Source organism: Pleurodeles waltl, chromosome 11 (assembly GCF_031143425.1).
Source record: "Pleurodeles waltl isolate 20211129_DDA chromosome 11, aPleWal1.hap1.20221129, whole genome shotgun sequence".
NCBI lineage: Eukaryota > Metazoa > Chordata > Amphibia > Caudata > Salamandridae > Pleurodeles > Pleurodeles waltl.
The window spans coordinates 1023485382-1023506037 of record NC_090450.1 but is presented as its reverse complement, the minus strand read 5'-3'; the positions used below and the strand labels follow the sequence as shown (position 1 = coordinate 1023506037).

The 20656-nt window shown below is 48.2% G+C and overlaps 1 protein-coding gene across 1 annotated transcript in view; it reads left to right on the top strand.

The window, feature by feature from the left end:
- Window positions 1–20656, top strand: part of TMEM132B (transmembrane protein 132B) — an 816836-nt gene that overhangs the window by 649237 nt on the left and 146943 nt on the right. Inside the window, exon 5 of the mRNA XM_069215373.1 lies at window positions 16712–16898. Coding sequence (XP_069071474.1) covers window positions 16712–16898 — 187 coding nt within the window. The remainder of the gene's footprint in view (window positions 1–16711; window positions 16899–20656) is intronic.

Genomic DNA, 20656 nt, shown 5'->3' with positions numbered 1-20656 from the left:
ATGTAGCTCCTAGTGAACCTGTTTGGATCAGTTGCAGCACTTGATCACTGCTTTGAAGGCCTAATGACGTGGACTGGTAAAAAACAACTTAGACATAACGAAACAGAAAGTTGTTGCTGATGGGGTCCTCAAGAGAAATGCCTCCTCTTTTGTCCTAATTCCACATTCTCGAAACCCAGGCCACCAACACAACCGTACCAGGACCTGAGGGGACCACAGATCCTGGTGCTGGCGTATATTCAGAGAGCTCTTGGATTCTGTGCTATTTCTGTGATTTCTGTTTGATTAGTGAATCGCACATGACTTGTCTCATGCTCTGGTTCCATATATTCAGTGTCCTCTTACATTGGCGCGTTTCCTTTATGCTGAGCCTGCCTCTGCATCCCTCTGTGGGTTGGCTTTGCCAGTGCTTGCTGTAATCTAGTTTGGGCACTCCCTCTCTGCAGACAGCGGCCCCTCCCCCACTGTGGGCATCTCTAGGAGCTGCAGTGCGCAGCAGTCAGTGGACAGGTGTGTTTACAAATATAAGGCAGCTCGTGGCTGTTGTCAAACTTCCTTCCTGTGATGTAACCTTAAGGCCTGTGCTCCATTGAGCGACAATGTTTTTTTTTTACCAGTTCGTAGAAGCTGATGTGTCGGAATCCATGGATGTTGTGTGGGAACACCCATGTAACACGGATGCCTCCCTGGGGCAGAGTAATCCAACGCAGGGGTTTGCTGATCACTTCAGCTGTATGAAGCCACTCAGGGCTATGCACGGTGGCCTTGCATGGCTTCTTAAATCTCATTTTGGGCTTGTATTTCGCATGCACTACGTTGCGTGGTGCAAGAGCGGCGCAACCCCTGTCATAAATATGCCACTTGGTGCATCCCAGGCAGGCAGCTTCTGTGGGAAAGGAGGCGTGGCAGCTGGACTCACATGAACGCTTCTATAATGAGGTAACTCTCTACAAACGTGGATTCACACTAACACATACACATGCTGTGTCCACTGAGGGAGAGAGGGAACTGGTCATCTCTGTTGGGGGTCACTGAACATTCCCTCAGCGGGACCTAGGCCTGGTTACTGGGCGCACACATTATACCATCATCCCACACCCGAAGGAAATGGGGTCGCTGGGCCACCATCTCAAAACAAATGCTGGGGAATCTCTTTTGGGCCTCCCTGTCTCACAAAAGTCTAAAGGTTTATCTAGTGAGCACCTGACTTAATGTTCATATGTTTCTCGATAGTAGGGGTAAGGGTCTGCTAATTTGTGTATCCTTCTTAATTTCATGAAATTTCAATTAATGACACAAATTGCAAATAGTGGTTTGCAAGTGTCATGTATAATTTTTTCATTGAGTGTGCACTTCACATAGGTGGGTCATGCACGAAAAGGACCAGCAGCTTGACGTGAACAGAAAATGTCTCTGGGTGAAGTATTTTCTGGGTGAACTTGTGTCAAGTATCCGCAGATAAATACTGTGGCAATAGGAAGACAAATCGATTAGTAAATATGCCTTTTGTATAGTTTTCTATAGCACAAACTCTACCCGAAGGTATTGGAGGGCTTTACATCAGCCCCAGTTCCATCCCACAACAATGTCTGAACCTACAAGACGGCGCTGCTATCTGGTTTGTAAAGACATCTTGGGGACCTTCCGAAAGCTCCCCTGGGAAAGCATTTTATCCATTGCTTACCATTGGCCTTGTGGTTTGTAACTCACATTTACCTGTTTTCTATTCGATGGCTTTTTGTGTTTTAGGATGTCCAGCTTGTCTTTGTCCATCACATGAAGCATGGCCTATTAACCATTGTTCACTTTCTGTAAAAAGGCCTTTAAATCTTGTTCTGATCTTGTCACAGACAGAGGCCAAATATCAGGCTCTGTCTACTGCGGGAACTTGGTGTTTACTTTTCTTTCCCTGACTTGAAAGTGAGAGATTTAGGAGACATCACATGCCACAATACTCTACCTGATGGCCCTCCACTCTATGACGCTTTACTCCACTCTATGCAACACCACTCTACGCCCCTCCACTCTAAGTTACTCCACTCTAGAACACTCTACTCCATTCTATGCCACACTATGCCAATCCACCCTACAACACTCTACAACACTCCACTCTGTGAAAGTCAACAAAATGCCATTCCACTCTACTGTACACCCCTCCACTCTAGGCAGGACACTCTACAACACTCCACTCCACTCCACACTAATCACTCTACTCCACACTATGCCACTCTTTGACACTCTCTGCCACTCCCCTCGATGACACTCCACTCTACATCACTGCACTCTACGATACTTCACTCTATGAGAAACTACTCCACTCTCCTGTGCTCTATACCACTCCACTCTACGACTCTCTACTCCACTCTGTGCCACTCCACTTCATGACAATCTACTGCACTTCAACCTAGGCCACTCTATTGCACTTTACACCACTCCACTCTGTGGCGCTCCACAACACTCTTCTCCACCTTACACCACTCCACTCTACGGTTCTCCACAACAATCTACTCCACTTTACATCACTCCACTCTACGGTGCTCCACAACACTCTTCTCCACCTTACACCACTCCACTCTATGGTACTCCACAACACTCTACTCCACTTTGCACCACTCAACTCTACAGTGCTGCACAACAATCTACTCCACTTTACATCACTCCACTCTTCTCCACTTTACACCACTCCACTCTATGGCACTCCACAACACTCTACTCCACTTTACACCACTCAAGTCTACAGTGCTTCACAACACTCTTCTCCACTTTACACCACTCCACTCAATGGCGCTCCAGAACACTCTTCTCCACCTTACACCACTCCACTCTACAGTGCTGCACAACAATCTACTCCACTTTACATCACTCCACTCTATGGTGCTCCACAACACTCTTCTCCACTTTACACCACTCCGCTCTATGGTACTCCACAACACTCTACTCCACTTTGCACCACTCAACTCTACAGTGCTCCACAACACTCTACTCCTCTTTACACCACTCCACTCTACGGTGCTCCACAACACTCTTCTCCACCTTACACCACTCCACTCTACAGTGCTGCACAACAATCTACTCCACTTTACATCACTCCACTCTTCTCCACTTTACACCACTCCACTCTATGGCACTCCACAACACTCTACTCCACTTTACACCACTCAAGTCTACAGTGCTTCACAACACTCTTCTCCACTTTACACCACTCCACTCAATGGCGCTCCAGAACACTCTACTCCACTTTACATCCCTCCACTTTATGGTGCTCCACAACACTCTTCTCCACTTTACACCACTCAACTATACAGTGCTCCACAACACTCTTCTCCACTTTACACCACTCCACTCAATGGCGCTCCAGAACACTCTACTCCACTTTACATCACTCCACTCTGTGTTGCTCCACAACACTCTACTCCACTTTACGCCACTCTACGGTGCTCCACAACACTCTTCTCCACTTTACACCACTCTACTTTATGGTGCTCCACAACACTCTTCACCACGTTACACCACTCCACTCTACGGCATTCTACTCAACAACATTCCACAACACTCTACTTCACTCTACGACCATCTACTGTACGATACTCCACTCTATGACATTCCGTGACACTCTACTCCACTCTACGACCGTCTACTGTCTAATACTCCACTCTATGACACTCTGTGGCACTCTATGCCACTTTACACCAGTCTACTGTCCAATACTCCACTCTATGACACCCCACAACACTCTACTCCACTCTATGACACTCTACTGTACATTACTCCACTCTACGACACTCTATGCCTCTCCATTCTACGATGATGCTGAGACTTGAACCTGATTCCCTAGATCCAAACTCGGCAGCTCTGGCTGTTAGGCCACATCCCCCCATTCATAAGGACAGAATAGATGTGGACGCAGCGACTCAAGCCAACTCTGGCAGTCTGGGCAGACCTGGTGTGGGAAAGTACCATCTTGCCTGGCATGTTACCCCCATATTTCACTGTATATATGTTGTTTTAGTTGTATGTGTCACTGGGACCCTGCCAGCCAGGGCCCCAGTGCTCATAAGTGTGCCCTGTATGTGTTACCTGTGTTATGACTAACTGTCTCACTGAGGCTCTGCTAATCAGAACCTCAGTGGTTATGCTCTCTCATTTCTTTCCAAATTGTCACTAACAGGCTAGTGACCAATTTTACCAATTTACATTGGCATACTGGAACACCCTTATAATTCCCTAGTATATGGTACTAAGGTACCCAGGGTATTGGGGTTCCAGGATATCCCTATGGGCTGCAGCATTTCTTTTGCCACCCATAGGGAGCTCTGACAATTCTTACACAGGCCTGCCACTGCAGCCTGAGTGAAATAACATCCACGTTATTTCACAGCCATTTACCACTGCATTTAAGTAACTTATAAATCACCTATATGTCTAACCTTTACCTGGTAAAGGTTGGGTGCTAAGTTACTTAGTGTGTGGGCACCCTGGCACTAGCCAAGGTGCCCCCACATTGTTCAGGGCAAATTCCCGGGACTTTGTGAGTGCGGGGACACCATTACACACGTGCACTACACATAGGTCACTACCTATGTGTAGCTTCAAAATGGTAACTCCGAACATGGCCATGTAACATGTCTAAGATCATGGAATTGCCCCCCCCAATGCCATCCTGGTATTGGGGAGACAATCCCATGATTCCCCAGGTCTCTAGCACAGACCCGGGTACTGCCAAACTGCCTTTTCAGGGGTTTCACTGCAGCTGCTGATGCTGCCAACCCCTCAGACAGGTTTCTGCCCTCCTGGGGTCCAGCCAGGCTTGGCCCAGGAAGGCAGAACAAAGGACTTCCTCAGAGAGAGGGTGTTACACCCTCTCCCTTTGGAAAAAGGTGTTAAGGCAGGGGAGGAGTAGCCTCCCCCAGCCTCTGGAAATGCTTTCATGGGCACAGATGGTGCCCATTTCTGCATAAGCCAGTCTACACCGGTTCAGGGATCCCCCAGCCCTGCTCTGGCGCGAAACTGGACAAAGGAAAGGGGAGTGACCACTACCCTGACCTGCACCTCCCCTGGGAGGTGCCCAGAGCTCCTCCAGTGTGCTCCAGACCTCTGCCATCTTGGAAACAGAGGTGCTGCTGGCACACTGAACTGCTCTGAGTGGCCAGGGCCAGCAGGTGACGTCAGAGACTCCTTCTGATAGGCTCTCACCTGTGTTGCTAGCCTATCCTCTCACCTAGGTAGCCAAACCTCCTTTTCTGGCTATTTAGGGTCTCTGCTTTGGGGAATTCTTTAGATAACGAATGCAAGAGCTCATCAGAGTTCCTCTGCATCTCTCTCTTCACCTTCTGCCAAGGAATCGACTGCTGACCACGCTGGAAGCCTGCACAACTGCAACAAAGTAGCAAAGACGACTATTGCGACAGTGTAACGCTGATCCTGCCACCTTCTCGACTGTTTTCCTGGTGGTGCATGCTGTGGGGGTAGTCTGCCTCCTCTCTGCACTAGAAGCTCCGAAGAAATCTCCCATGGGTTGACGGAATCTTCCCCCTGCAACCGCAGGCACCAAAGAACTGCATTACCAGTCCTCTGGGTCTCCTCTCAGCACGACGAGCGAGGTCCCTTGAACTCAGCAACTCTGTCCAAGTGACTCCCACAGTCCAGTGACTCTTCAGTCCAAGTTTGGTGGAGGTAAGTCCTTGCCTCCCCACGCTAGACTGCATTGCTGGGAACTGCGTGTTTTGCAGCTACTCCGGCTCCTGTGCACTCACCGAGGATTTCCTTTGTGCACAGCCAAGCCTGGGTCCCCGGCACTCTAACCTGTATTGCACGACCTCCTGAGTTGTCCTCCGGCAGCGTGGGACTCTCTTGTGCAACTTCGGGTGAGCACCGTTTCACTCCACTTCGTAGTGCCTGTTCCAGCACTTCTGCGGATGCTGCTTGCTTCTGAGTGGGCTCTTTGTCTTGCTGGACGCCCCCTCTGTCCCCTCACGCAATTGGTGACATCCTGGTCCCTCCTGGGCCACAGCAGCATCCAAAAACCCTAACCGTGACCCTTGCAGCTAGCAAGGCTTGTTTGTGGTCTTTCTGCGGGAAAACACTTCTGCACAACTCTTCACGACGGGGGACATCCATCCTCCCAAGGGGAAGTTTCTAGCCCTTGTCGTTCATGCAGAATCCGCAGCTTCTACCATCCAGTGGCAGCTACTTTGCACCCACAGCTGGCATTTCCTGGGCATCTGCCCACTCCCGACTTGATCGTGACTTTTGGACTTGGTCCCCTTATTCCCCAGGTACTCTCGTCTGGAAATCCATTGTTGTTGCATTGCTGGTGTTGGTCTTTCCTGCAGAATTCCCCTATCACGACTTCTGTGCTCTTTGGGGAACTTAGGTGCTATTTGCACCCACTTTTCAGGGTCTTGGGATGGGCTATTTTTCTAACCCTCACTGTTTTCTTACAGTCCCAGCGACCCTCTACGAGGTCACATAGGTTTGGGGTCCATTCGTGGTTCGCATTCCACTTCTAGAGTATATGGTTTGTGTTACCCCTCTCCCTATGTGCCCCCATTGCTTCCTATTGTGACTATACATTGTTTGCACTGTTTTCTATTGCTATTACTGCATATTTTGGTATTGTGTACATATATCTTGTGTATATTTGCTATCCTCATACTGAGGGTACTCACTGAGATACTTTTGGCATATTGTCATAAAAATAAAGTACCTTTATTTTTAGTATATCTGTGTATTCTGTTTTCTTATGATATTGTGCATATGACACTAGTGGTAGTGTAGGAGCTTCACTCGTCTCCTAGTTCAGCCCAAGCTGCTCTGCTAAGCTACCTTTTCTATCAACCTAAGCTGCTAGACACCCCTCTACACTAATAAGGGATACCTGGGCCTGGTGCAAGGTGTAAGTACCCCTTGGTACTCACTACAAGCCAGTCCAGCCTCCTACATTGGTTGTGCAGCGGTGGGATAAGTACTCTGCAACTACTTACCACTTTTGTCATTGTACTTTTCATAAGAGAAAAATATTCAAAACAAGTTCAGTGTATGTGCACCTAACCAAAAAGTTTTGCTTTTCTTCTCTCACTTCTTTGCTAAGTGCTGAAAAGTACCTCTAAACTATCTAAAAAGTTCTTTAAAAGTTTTAAAAGTTTTTTTCTGTTCTTTAAAAAGTTCTACAAAGTTTTTCTTTCTTTTTCTATCCCTTAAACACTTTCTAAAAATGTCTGGCACAGGCCAAACTGTTGATCTGTCCAAACTTGCTTATGATCACCTTAGCTGGAAAGGAGCAAGGAGTCTCTGCATTGAAAGAGGTTTAGGGGTAGGGAAGAATCCCTGTAGAGAACTGTTGGTTAATATGCTCATTGAACAAGATAGGACCAGAGTTGGCACTTCTGTTGAGAAATTAGCTGATGGTTCCCAATCTGACCCTGGGGCACCCCTAGCAAAGGATTTAGAAGGGAACCTTCCCAGCCTGCCCATTAGCAGACCACCTAGCATAACTGGTACTGATGTGATTTCACACCACAGTAATAGTGTTACCTCACATCACAGTAAGAGTGTTCCTTCCCATCATAGTAGGAGTGTTACTTCTATTAGCCAGGTTGTTAGAGTGCCATCTGTTAGAGACAGGTCTCCCTCTGTTCATTCTCACCATACTTCTGAGTCAAGGATTGTCCCGCCCACCCACCCTGATGACAGAATGTTAGAAAGGGAGCTCAATAGATTGAGAGTGGAACAATCCAGGTTGAAGCTCAAGAAGCAACAGCTGGATTTAGATAAACAGTCCTTGGAGATAGAAAGAGAAAGACAGAAATTGGGTGTTGAAACCCATGGTGGCAGCAGCAGTATTCCAAATAGTCATCCTGCAAAAGAGCATGATTCTAGGAATCTGCACAAGATAGTTCCCCCTTACAAGGAGGGGGATGACATTAACAAGTGGTTTGCTGCACTTGAGAGGGCCTGTGTTGTACAGGAGGTCCCTCAAAGGCAGTGGGCTGCTATCCTATGGCTATCTTTCAGTAAAAGTGATGCCAATAATTTTAAAGTTCTTAAGAATGCACTCCTAGATGGTTATGGCGTAACCACTGAACAGTACAGGATGACGTTCAGAGAAACCAAAAAGGAGTCTTCATAAGACTGGGTAGACTTTGTTGACCATTCAGTGAAGGCCTTGGAGGGGTGGTTACATGGCAGTAAAGTCTCTGACTATGAAAGCCTGTATAACTTAATCCTGAGAGAGCATATTCTTAATAATTGTGTGTCTGATTTGTTACACCAGTACCTGGTAGACTCTGATCTGACCTCTCCCCAAGAATTGGGAAAGAAGGCAGACAAATGGGTCAGAACAAGGGTGAACAGAAAAGTTCATACAGGGGGTGACAAAGATGGCAAGAAGAAGGATGGTAAATCTTCTGACAAGGGTGGGGACAAATCTAAAAATGAGTCTTCATCAGGCCCACAAAAACACTCTGGTGGGGGTGGTGGGCCCAAATCCTCTTCAAATCAAAACAAAGAAAAGAAACCATGGTGCTATTTATGTAAAATAAAAGGCCATTGGACAACAGATCCCAGTTGTCCAAAGAAAAGCACCAAGCCTTCTACCACTACAACCCCTGCTGCTACACCTAGTGCCCCTAGTAATAGCAGTGGTGGTGGGAGCAAAACTACTAATAGCCAATCCAAGGGAGTAGCTGAGCTTACTTTTGGTAACTTAGTTGGGGTTGGTCTAATTAGGGAGACCACAGAGGCTGTGTTAGTCTCTGAGGGGGCTATTGATTTAGCCACCTTGGTTGCTTGTCCCCTTAACATGGATAAGTACAAGCAACTACCCCTAATAAATGGTGTTGAGGTGCAGGCCTACAGGGACACAGGTGCCAGTGTTACCATGGTAATAGAGAAAGTGGTCCACCCTGAACAACACCTACTTGGTCACCAGTACCAAGTAACCGATGCTCATAACAACACTCTTAGCCACCCCATGGCTGTTTTGAATCTCAACTGGGGGGGGGGGGGGGCGGGGTTACTGGTCCAAAGAAAGTTGTGGTTGCCTCAGATTTACCTGTAGACTGTCTATTAGGAAATGATTTACAGACATCAGCTTGGGCAGAAGTGGAGTTGGAGGCTCATGCAGCAATGCTGGGCATTCCAGGGCATATTTTTGCTTTGACCAGAGCTCAGGCCAAAAAGCAAAAAGGACAGGGTGACTTGGATCCTGGAAGAATGGACCAAGTGCTCCCTAAAGCTAGGGTTAGTAAAAGTAAAACACTACCTACTATCCCTCCCTCTACAGTGGATTCAACTTCTGAAGGAGAAGAATTTCCACCCTGTGCAGAACCTACACCAGAGGAGCTGGAAGCAGACACTGCTGAGCTTTTGGGTGAAGGGGGGCCTGCCAGGGAGGAGCTGAGTGTGGCACAGCATACCTGTCCCACACTAGAGGGTCTAAGGCAGCAAGCTGTCAAACAAGCAAATGGGGATGTCAGTGACTCTCACAGAGTTTACTGGGAGGACAACCTCTTGTACACTGAAGCAAGGGATCCAAAACCTGGAGCTGCCAGGAGATTGGTGATTCCTCAGGAGTACAGAAAGTTCCTCCTAACTCTAGCCCACGACATTCCCTTAGCTGGACATTTGGGGCAGATGAAAACTTGGGACAGGCTTGTCCCCTTGTTTCATTGGCCTAGAATGTCAGAGGACACAAAAGAATTTTGTATGTCCTGTGAAACCTGTCAAGCCAGTGGCAAGACAGGTGGCACTCCAAAGGCACCCCTTATTCCACTGCCTGTGGTTGGGGTTCCCTTTGAAAGGGTAGGGGTTGACATAGTTGGCCCCCTTGACCCTCCTACTGCTTCAGGCAATAGGTTTATCTTGGTGGTAGTGGACCATGCCACCAGATATCCTGAAGCAATTCCTCTAAGGACCACTACAGCTCCTGCAGTGGCAAAGGCCCTCCTGGGAATCTTTTCCAGGGTGGGCTTCCCAAAAGAGGTGGTATCAGACAGGGGAAGCAATTTCATGTCTGCGTACTTAAAGGCCATGTGGAAGGAATGTGGTGTGACATACAAGTTCACCACACCCTATCATCCACAAACAAATGGACTGGTGGAGAGATTTAACAAAATTCTCAAAGGCATGATTATGGGACTCCCTGAAAAACTCAGCGGGAGATGGGATATCCTGTTACCTTGCCTCCTTTTTGCTTACAGGGAGGTACCCCAAAAAGGAGTGGGCTTCAGCCCCTTTGAACTCCTATTTGGACACCCTGTGAGAGGTCCTCTAACACTTGTTAAGGAGGGTTGGGAACAACCGTTAAAAGCTCCAAAGCAAGACATAGTGGACTATGTACTTGGCCTCAGATCTAGGATGGCTGAGTACATGAAAAAGGCCAGTAAAAACCTTCAGGCCAGCCAAGAGCTCTAAAAGCAATGGCATGACCAGAAGGCTGTTTTGGTTCAGTACCAACCAGGGCAGAAAGTGTGGGTCTTGGAGCCTGTGGCAACAAGAGCACTCCAAGACAAATGGAGTGGACCCCACATAATTGTTGAAAAGAAGGGTGAAGTCACCTACTTAGTTGACTTAGGCACTGCCAGGAGTCCCCTTAGGGTGCTCCATGTCAATCGCCTGAAACCCTACTATGACAGGGCTGATCTCACCCTGCTCATGGCAACAGATGAAGGGCAGGAAGAAGAGAGTGACCCTCTCCCTGATCTCTTCTCTTCCACAGAACAAGATGCTCTAGTGGAAGGTGTAGTTTTGGCAGATTGTCTTACTGCTGAGCAGAAAGACCACTGCATAAATCTCCTGGGTCAGTTTTCTGAACTCTTCTCTACTGTGCCAGGCACCACTTCTTGGTGTGAGCACACTATAGATACTGGAGACAGCTTGCCTGTCAAAAGTGAGATCTATAGGCAGCCTGACCATGTCAGGGACTGCATAAAGCAAGAAGTACAGAAAATGCTTGAACTGGGAGTGGTTGAGCACTCTGAAAGTCCATGGGCCTCTCCTGTGGTACTCGTACCAAAACCTAATTCCAAGGATGGAAAGAAGGAAATGCGGTTTTGTGTAGACTACAGAGGTCTCAACCAGGTAACCAAAACTGATGCTCACCCTATACCCAGGGCAGATGAGCTAATAGATACACTGGCATCTGCCAAGTATCGAAGCACTTTTGATTTGACTGCAGGATATTGGCAGATTAAGTTATCAGAAGATGCAAAAGCAAAAACTGCATTTTCAACCATTGGAGGCCATTACCAATTCACAGTAATGCCTTTTGGATTGAAAAATGCACCTGCCACTTTTCAAAGGTTGGTGAATACAGTCCTGCAAGGGCTGGAAGCTTTTAGTGCAGCATATCTAGATGATATAGCTGTCTTTAGCTCCAGCTGGGATGATCACCTGGTCCACCTATGGAAAGTTTTGGAGGCCCTACAAAAGGCAGGCCTCACTATCAAGGCTTCAAAGTGCCAGATAGGGCAGGGGAAGGTGGTTTATCTGGGACACCTGGTAGGTGGAGAACAGATTGCACCACTTCAGGGGAAAATCCAAACTATTATAGATTGGGTTCCCCCTACAACTCAGACTCAGGTGAGAGCCTTTTTAGGCCTCACTGGGTACTACAGGAGGTTCATAAAGAACTATGGCTCCATTGCAGCCCCTCTTTATGACCTCACATCTAAGAAAATGCCTAAGAAGGTATTATGGACAGCAAACTGTCAGAAAGCTTTTGAGGAGCTGAAGCAGGCCATGTGCTCTGCACCTGTCCTGAAAAGCGCCTGTTACTCCAAAAAATTCATTGTGCAAACTGATGCATCTGAATTAGGGGTAGGAGCAGTCTTATCACAACTTAATTCTGAGGGCCAGGATCAACCTGTTGCTTTTATCAGCAGGAGGTTGACCCCTAGAGAAAAGCGTTGGTCTGCCATAGAGAGGGAGGCCTTTGCTGTGGTCTGGGCACTGAAGAAGTTGAGGCCATACCTGTTTGGCACTCACTTCATTGTTCAGACAGACCACAAACCTCTACTTTGGCTAAAACTAATGAAAGGTGAAAACCCTAAATTGTTGAGGTGGTCCATATCCCTACAGGGAGTGGACTATACAGTGGAACATAGACCTGGGAGTACCCACTCCAATGCAGATGGACTCTCCGGATATTTCCACTTAGACAATGAAGACTCATCAGGGCATGGCTAATCTTATTGTCCTTCGTTTGGGGGGGGGGGGTTGTGTAGGAAAGTACCATCTTGCCTGGCATGTTGCCCCCATATTTCACGGTATATATGTTGTTTTAGTTGTATGTGTCACTGGGACCCTGCCAGCCAGGGCCCCAGTGCTTATAAGTGTGCCCTGTAAGTGTTACCTGTGTTATGACTAACTGTCTCACTGAGGCTCTGCTAATCAGAACCTCAGTGGTTATGCTCTCTCATTTCTTTCCAAATTGTCACTAACAGGCTAGTGACCAATTTTACCAATTTACATTGGCATACTGGAACACCCTTATAATTCCCTAGTATATGGTACTAAGGTACCCAGGGTATTGGAGTTCCAGGAGATCCCTATGGGCTGCAGCATTTCTTTTGCCACCCATAGGGAGCTGTGACAATTCTTACACAGGCCTGCCACTGCAGCCTGAGTGAAATAACGTCCTCGTTATTTCACAGCCATTTACCACTGCACTTAAGTAACTTATAAGTCACCTCTATGTATAACCTTTACCTGGTAAAGGTTGGGTGCTAAGTTACTTAGTGTGTGGGCACCCTGGCACTAGCCAAGGTGCCCCCACATTGTTCAGGGCAAATTCCCCGGACTTTGTGAGTGCGGGGACACCATTACACGCGTGCACTACACATAGGTCACTACCTATGTGTAGCTTCACAATGGTAACTCCGAACATGGCCATGTAACATGTCTAAGATCATGGAATTGCCCCCCCAATGCCATCCTGGTATTGGGGAGACAATCCCATGATTCCCCGGGTCTCTAGCACAGACCTGGGTACTGCCAAACTGCCTTTTCAGAGGTTTCACTGCAGCTGCTGCTGCTGCCAACCCCTCAGACAGGTTTCTGCCCTCCTGGGGTCCAGCCAGGCTTGGCCCAGGAAGGCAGAACAAAGGACTTCCTCAGAGAGAGGGTGTTACACCCTCTCCCTTTGGAAAAAGGTGTTAAGGCAGGGGAGGAGTAGCCTTCTCCAGCCTCTGGAAATGCTTTCATGGGCACAGATGGTGCCCATTTCTGCATAAGCCAGTCTACACCGGTTCAGGGACCCCCCAGCCCTGCTCTGGCGCGAAACTGGACAAAGGAAAGGGGAGTGACCACTACCCTGACCTGCACCTCCCCTGGGAGGTGCCCAGAGCTCCTCCAGTGTGCTCCAGACCTCTGCCATCTTGGAAACAGAGGTGCTGCTGGCACACTGGACTGCTCTGAGTGGCCAGGGCCAGCAGGTGACGTCAGAGACTCCTTCTGATAGGCTCTTACCTGTGTTGCTAGCCTATCCTCTCACCTAGGAAGCCAAACCTCCTTTTCTGGCTATTTAGGGTCTCTGCTTTGGGGAATTCTTTAGATTACGAATGCAAGAGCTCATCCGAGTTCCTCTGCATCTCTCTCTCCACCTTCTGCCAAGGAATTGACTGCTGACCGCGCTGGAAGCCTGCAAAACTGCAACGAAGTAGCAAAGACGACTACTGCGACAGTGTAACGCTGATCCTGCCACCTTCTCGACTGTTTTCCTGGTGGTGTATGCTGTGGGGGTAGTCTGCCTCCTCTCTGCACTAGAAGCTCCGAAGAAATCTCCCGTGGGTCGACGGAATCTTCCCCCTGCAACCGCAGGCTCCAAAGAACTGCATTACTGGTCCTCTAGTTCTCCTCTCAGCACAACGAGCGAGGTCCCTTGAACTCAGCAACTCTGTCCAAGTGACTCCCACAGTCCAGTGACTCTTCAGTCCAAGTTTGGTGGAGGTAAGTCCTTGCCTCCCCACGCTAGACTGCATTGCTGGGAACCGCGTGTTTTGCAGCTACTCCGGCTCCTGTGCACTCACCGAGGATTTCCTTTGTGCACAGCCAAGCCTTGGTCCCCGGCACTCTAACCTGCATTGCACGACCTCCTGAGTTGTCCTCCGGCTGCGTGGGACTCTCTTGTGCAACTTTGGGTGAGCACCGTTTCACTCCACTTCGTAGTGCCTGTTCCGGTACTTCTGTGGGTGCTGCTTGCTTCTGAGTGGGCTCTTTGTCTTGCTGGACGCCCCCTCTGTCCCCTCACGCAATTGGTGACATCCTGGTCCCTCCTGGGCCACAGCAGCATCCAAAAACCCTAACCGCGATCCTTGCAGCTAGCAAGGCTTGTTTGCGGTCTTTCTGTGGGAAAACACTTCTGCACGACTCTTCACGACGGGGGACATCCATCCTCCCAAGGGGAAGTTTCTAGCCCTTGTCGTTCATGCAGAATCCTCAGCTTCTACCATCCGGTGGCAGCTTCTTTGCACCCACAGCTGGCATTTCCTGGGCATCTGCCCACTCCTGACTTGATCATGACTTTTGGACTTGGTCCCCTTGTTCCCCAGGTACTCTCGTCTGGAAATCCATCGTTGTTGCATTGCTGGTGTTGGTCTTTCCTGCAGAATTCCCCTATCACGACTTCTGTGCTCTTTGGGGAACTTAGGTGCACTTTGCACCCACTTTTCAGGGTCTTGGGGTGGGCTATTTTTCTAACCCTCACTGTTTTCTTACAGTCCCAGCGACCCTCTACGAGGTCACGTAGGTTTGGGGTCCATTTGTGGTTTGCATTCCACTTCTAGAGTATATGGTTTGTGTTGCCCCTCTCCCTATGTGCCCCCATTGCATCCTATTGTGACTATACATTGTTTGCACTGTTTTATATTGCTATTACTGCATATTTTGGTATTGTGTACATATATCTTGTGTATATTTGCTATCCTCATACTGAGGGTACTCACTGAGATACTTTTGGCATATTGTCATTAAAATAAAGTACCTTTATTTTTAGTATGTCTGTGTATTGTGTTTTCTTATGATATTGTGCATATGACACTAGTGGTACTGTAGGAGCTTCACTTGTCTCCTAGTTCAGCCTAAGCTGCTCTGCTAAGCTACCATTATCTATCAGCCTAAGCTGCTAGACACCCTATACACTAATAAGGGATAACTGGGCCTGGTGCAAGGTGTAAGTACCCCTTGGTACTCACTACAAGTCAGTCCAGCCTCCTACCCCTGGTCTTAGAAGCCCAATCGAGACATGCAAAGCTTAGCAGCTGCCTGAACATGGCATGGAAAGAGAAGTCCTCACCCAGGGATCTCCCAGCTCACACCCCGCAGAGGAAGCAGATGAATGAACGATCTCCAGCCCCAAACAGATGCCCCACAGGCCTCTCTCCTAGAGGCAGATCCATCAGTTTTATCCATATTTAATGGTGCCCAAATATCAGACTTTACGCTGTAGTGAGGTCTCCTAATATAGGCATGGACCGGAGGGCTCTCCACAATATTTCCCATTGATTCTCAGTGTGAGTTCAGTGTTGTCCCCCTGGATGAAAATGCAGTTTGAAGGATGAAGGGTTGGATGGCTGAGCGGAAGGCAAGGGACCTTCAGACTGAGATGCAACATGTTTGTTTGTTGAAACTCTCCTTTAGGACACTAGACTCTTGTTAGGTGGAGCTTCCTTTAGGGCACAACACTCTTGTTAGGTGGAGCTCCCCTTAGGACACTACACTCTTGTTAGGTGGAGCTCTTCTTAGGACACTAACCTCTTGTTAGGTGAAGCTTCCTTTAGGACACACCACTCTTGTTAGATGGAGCACCCCTTAGGAGACTACACTCTTGTTAGGTGGAGCTCCCTTAGGACACTACACCCTTGTTAGATGGAGCACCCCTTAGGAGACTACACTCTTGTTGCGTGGAGCTCCCTTAGGACACTACACTCTTGTTATGTGGAGCTCCCTTAGGACACTACACTCTTGTTATGTTGAGCTCCTTTAGGACACTAGACTCTTGTTAGGTGGAGCTCATTTTAGGGCACTCCACTTTATTAAGGTGTCTTGTAGGACACAGCAGTCGTGCTCAGAGTCTGACACCCCGATGGGATGTAAAACCGTCACTTGTGGAAGAAGGGGTCTCCTGTGTCTGAACTAGGGGTGGGGGCGGGGAGGGATAAGCAATCATTGCTCTGGTTGGCGCATGCAGGGGTGAGGGTCATTACCTCCGGCAGACAGCACATCTCACGCACGTCCTCATACACAATATGTATTTGTAATCAAAATTGTGTTGATAAAGCGCGTTCTTTATCCAATCACACGATATGTCATTACTTCCAGTAGAGGGCACTGATCGTGCATATATTGTCACACACGATGTCTCATCATTACTTCCGGTAGGCAGCACTGTACATGCATATATTGTCACACACAGTGTGTCATCATTACTTCCGGTAGGCAGCTCTGTACATGCAAATATTGTCACACACGGTGTGTCATCATTACTTCCGGTAGGCAGCACATGTCATGCATATGTTCTCATACACAATATATTATTACTTTCGGTAGACAGCACCGTTCGTGAATATATATTTTCACACAAATATGTCATTACTTCTGGCAGACAGCACCGCTCGTGAGCATTTATTTAATTGCACAGTGATGTGTCCTGTGAGTTTCTTTGATGGGCTCTTCTTGTTTCCTTGGAGATGACAGTGTCCGTTTTCTGTTTCAGAACCAATGGCTCCCTGGTGGAGATCTTGCAGGTAGACTTTGAAGTCTCCAGCGGTGGTGTGCTGGCTGGTGCCCAGCAGGTCACCTGGCAGGTGGAGTACCCGGGTGAGGATGGCGCGAGCGAGCTGGTGGTGGCTGAGATCTTTGTAAGCCAGTCGTCGGTGGTGGGAATCGTCCCACTCGCAATGGTAAGCATGGACAATCCTGACACTTAGATGTAACAGAAGCCATGTCAACTACATCATCTCACAGCTCATAAGACTGAGTACCAGGGAGTAGTGCTGTATGGCATGTGGGAGATGGTGGGTGGACTCTGTTGCATATAGAGTGCGCTATGTGGAGGTGGGTGGTGAACTCTGTTGCGCATAGAGTGCGCTGTGTGGAGTTGGATGGTGGACTCTATTGTGTGTACACTGTGAGGAGGTGGGTGGTGGTGACTCTTCCACATGGAGTGTGCTGTGTGGAGGTTGGTGGTGGACTCTGTCACGCGTAGAGTGCACTGTGTGGAGGTGGGTTGTGGACTCTGTCACGCGTAGAGGGCACTGTGTGAAGGTGGGTGGTGGACTCTGTTGCATATAGAGTGAGCTGTGTGACAGTGGGTGGTGGACTCTGTTGTGCATAGGGTGCGCTATGTGGAGGTGGTTGGTAGACTGTCGCATGTAGAGTGTAATGTCGGGAGGTGATTGTTAGACTGTTTCATGTACAGTGTACTGTGTGGAGGTAGTTGGTAGACTGTCACGCGGAGGTGGGTGGTGAACTCTGCGCATAGAGTGCGCTGTGTGGAGGTGGGTGGTGGGCTCCATTGCACATAGAGTGCGCTGTGTGGAGGTGGTTGGTAGACTATCCCATGTATAGTGTGCTGTATGGAGGTGGTAGTAGACTCTGTTGCATGTAAAATGCGCTGTGTGGAGGTGGTTCGTGGACTCTATCGTACATAGTGTGTGCTGTGTGGAGGTGGGTAGTGGACTCTTGCATGTCGAGTTTGCTATGTGGAGGTGGTTGGTGGACTGTGTCATGCTTAGATTGCGCTGTGTGGAGGTGGATGGTGGACTATGTGGTGCAAAGAATGCGCTGTTTGAAGGCGGTTGGTGGACTCTGTTGTGCATAGAGTGCGCCGTGCGGAGGTGGTGGGTAGACTCTGTTGCGCGTAGAGTGCACTATGTGGAGGTGGGTGGTGGACTTTGTTGTGCTTAGAGCATGGTGTTCAAGGTGGTGGGTAGACCCTGTTCCGCGTAAAGTGCGCTATGTGGAGGTGGGTGGTGAACTCTGTTGCACATAGAGTGCGCTGTGTGGAGGTGGGTGGTGGACTCTGTTGGGCCCATATTTATAGCTTTTAGCGCTGCCTTTGTGTCATTTTTTTTTGCAAAAGCAGCGCAACCTTACAAAATACAATTATATTCTGTGAGTTTGCGCCGCTGTCGCATTAAAAAATGACACAAATGCATTGCTAAAAAGGTATAAATATGGGCCTTAGTGCGTTGATTGGAGGTGGCTGGTGGACTCTGTTGTGCGTAGAATGCGCTATGTAGAGGTGGAGGGTAAACTCTGTTGCGTGTAGATTGTGCTACGTGGAGGTGGGTGGTGAGCTCTGTCGCACATAGAGTGCGCTGTGTGGAAGTGGTTGGTGTACTTCCATGCATAGAGTGAGCTGTGTGGAGTTTCTCACTGTGAGATGCTGTGTATCTGTAAGAGATAAACAGCAAAGTGCACAACTCACCAAACAATTACACTTACCTAGGGTGGATTATTTTTCGGCACAGTACATTGGTGGGCCCAGTTCTTCATTGTCATGGTAACCTTTAATGCTGAGTCTCCATTGGCTGGCACTCCATGGACTGTGTTCTGATTGGACTGCACCTTCATCACATGGTAAAGCCTAGAGCTGCATCACGATAGCCAATGAGGCTTAGATCTTCGCTGTGATGGTAACTCTTAGATCAACTCTTCACTGGCACGTGCTCTCATAGGCACAGTCACCCCAGGGCCTTGTACCTTAATTTATATGGTAACTCCCAGGACCAGGTCCTCAATGGAATGGGAGCTTTAGGACTCAGGGCCTGATTACAACTTTGGAGGAGGTGTTAATCCGTCTCAAAAGTGACGGTAAAGTGACGGGTATTCCAACCGCCGTATTACGAGTCCATTATATCCTATGGAACTCGTAATACAGCTGGTGGTATATCCGTCACATTTGGGACGGATTAACACCTCCTCCAAAGTTGTAATCAGGCCCTCAGTCTTTATTACCATGATACACCTTAGGACTGCATCTTTGCTGATAACTTTAGGACCATGTCTTAATTAACTGGCGACCACTGAGGCTTATTAGGTTGAGCTTAGACAGATGCTTGTGATGTCGCTTAGCGGCATATTGGAGATGGTTTGTAAGGTTCAGCTCCACCCAGTCATTGTGATTTGTGTAGGCCACTGTCCTTTAAAAATTCTTGCTTGCTACTGGGTAATCTTACTCTTTGTCCCACCTTTTTAGGTCAAGCGCGCAAGCACTTTGACCTGTTGTAAGTATTGTGCGCTTTTAACCAAGCCCACCGCACAACCATCATTTTCACTTGTTCGTGGGATTGCCTTTCAAAAATCCTTTGTTACCATTGGTAAATGCTTTACGTTTGTCCCTCCTTGGGGAAGTTTCGTTACCGTCTTACAGATTGCCCCTGTTACATGGCTAATTGCACCATTGCCGCTACTTTTGACTGCAAGCTAACTTCTTTTTCCTTTTGTGTCTCTCCTTCGTGCTCATGCTCATGGCGGCCACAGCGCTTTGAAGCGGCCACTTATGTCAACTGTTTTACTTTTAATTTTCAATTTAAGTGGCAAGAAAAGCCCAGTTAAGAATTTACAATGCTAACAGCTCTAGCTCGAGCATATGAGGGACCCATTGCATTGCAAATGCTTGTTTCTTTTTTGTCTCCTTCCAGGAGATCAGACCAACTACTGTCTGCATACACTGCCCTCCATTTTAAGATGTGTTCAGGGACTACTTTGATCTTTCATCTAGAGCGCTGCAGAGGAGTGCTCCTCTTTCTAAGCTCTGTTGTAAATAGGGCTCTAAATCTTATCTGGTCACATTTGCTGCTCATTCCAAGCGCACAGAGCCCAGCGCCTGCTCCTCCGTGCCCTCCTCTTGTTTTTAATGCACTTCGACCACTGGTCCTAAGTATTACACAACAAAGTCAGCCGTGGAAAGCGCAACAAATCGGTTTTAACAGGAACATTGTGTGAGTGGAGTTTGCATGTTTATAAACCCAGGGACTCTGAGAGCGGTGTCCTCCTCCGTGCTTGCATTACAGGCTGGGACCCTCCAGTGAGGATCACGGCGTCAATCAAGAGCAGGCTCTCAGGCTTTTTTTACGAATTCAAAAACCATCCTGACCGTCCTAACCCCCTTTTGCGGGTGAAAATCCAGCCTGAAGGTTTCCATCGAACTAGGAACTGCAGTGGGATCGGTGCTGTTTTGGGGACAGTCCTAAGTGAGCACAGCCCTGCACTTCCTGGGGTGTGTTTAATGTGAGCCGCTCCAGCGTTCTTGCTCGTAATCTGTTAGTTGCTCTGGTAATTACATTAGGTACGTGTGTTACACAATGGACAGTTATGCGCTTTCTCGCATTGAGAAGTGCTTTTGTTTTTTTCTCTTACTCCGTCTCCATAATATGAGACAGCAGTGCTTAATTTGTAAATACAAACATGCCGGAGCCAAAAGCTCTCCTTTGAAACATGCGGCTGCTGCAGTTAAATGTGCGAGCAACGGACACTGAGGCAGAGTTATCCTAAAGCCATCTTGGGCCTTTGATCCATTTACAGCCGCTCCCTGCTCACTCTTGCAGCTTTCTCCCTGTGTGACATTTTTTCATTTTTTCTCTTTCTCTGTCTTTCCCACATGTTTTTGCTTGCAAGAAATACCTGATGCAGAAAACTAAATGCTGGCCCTTAA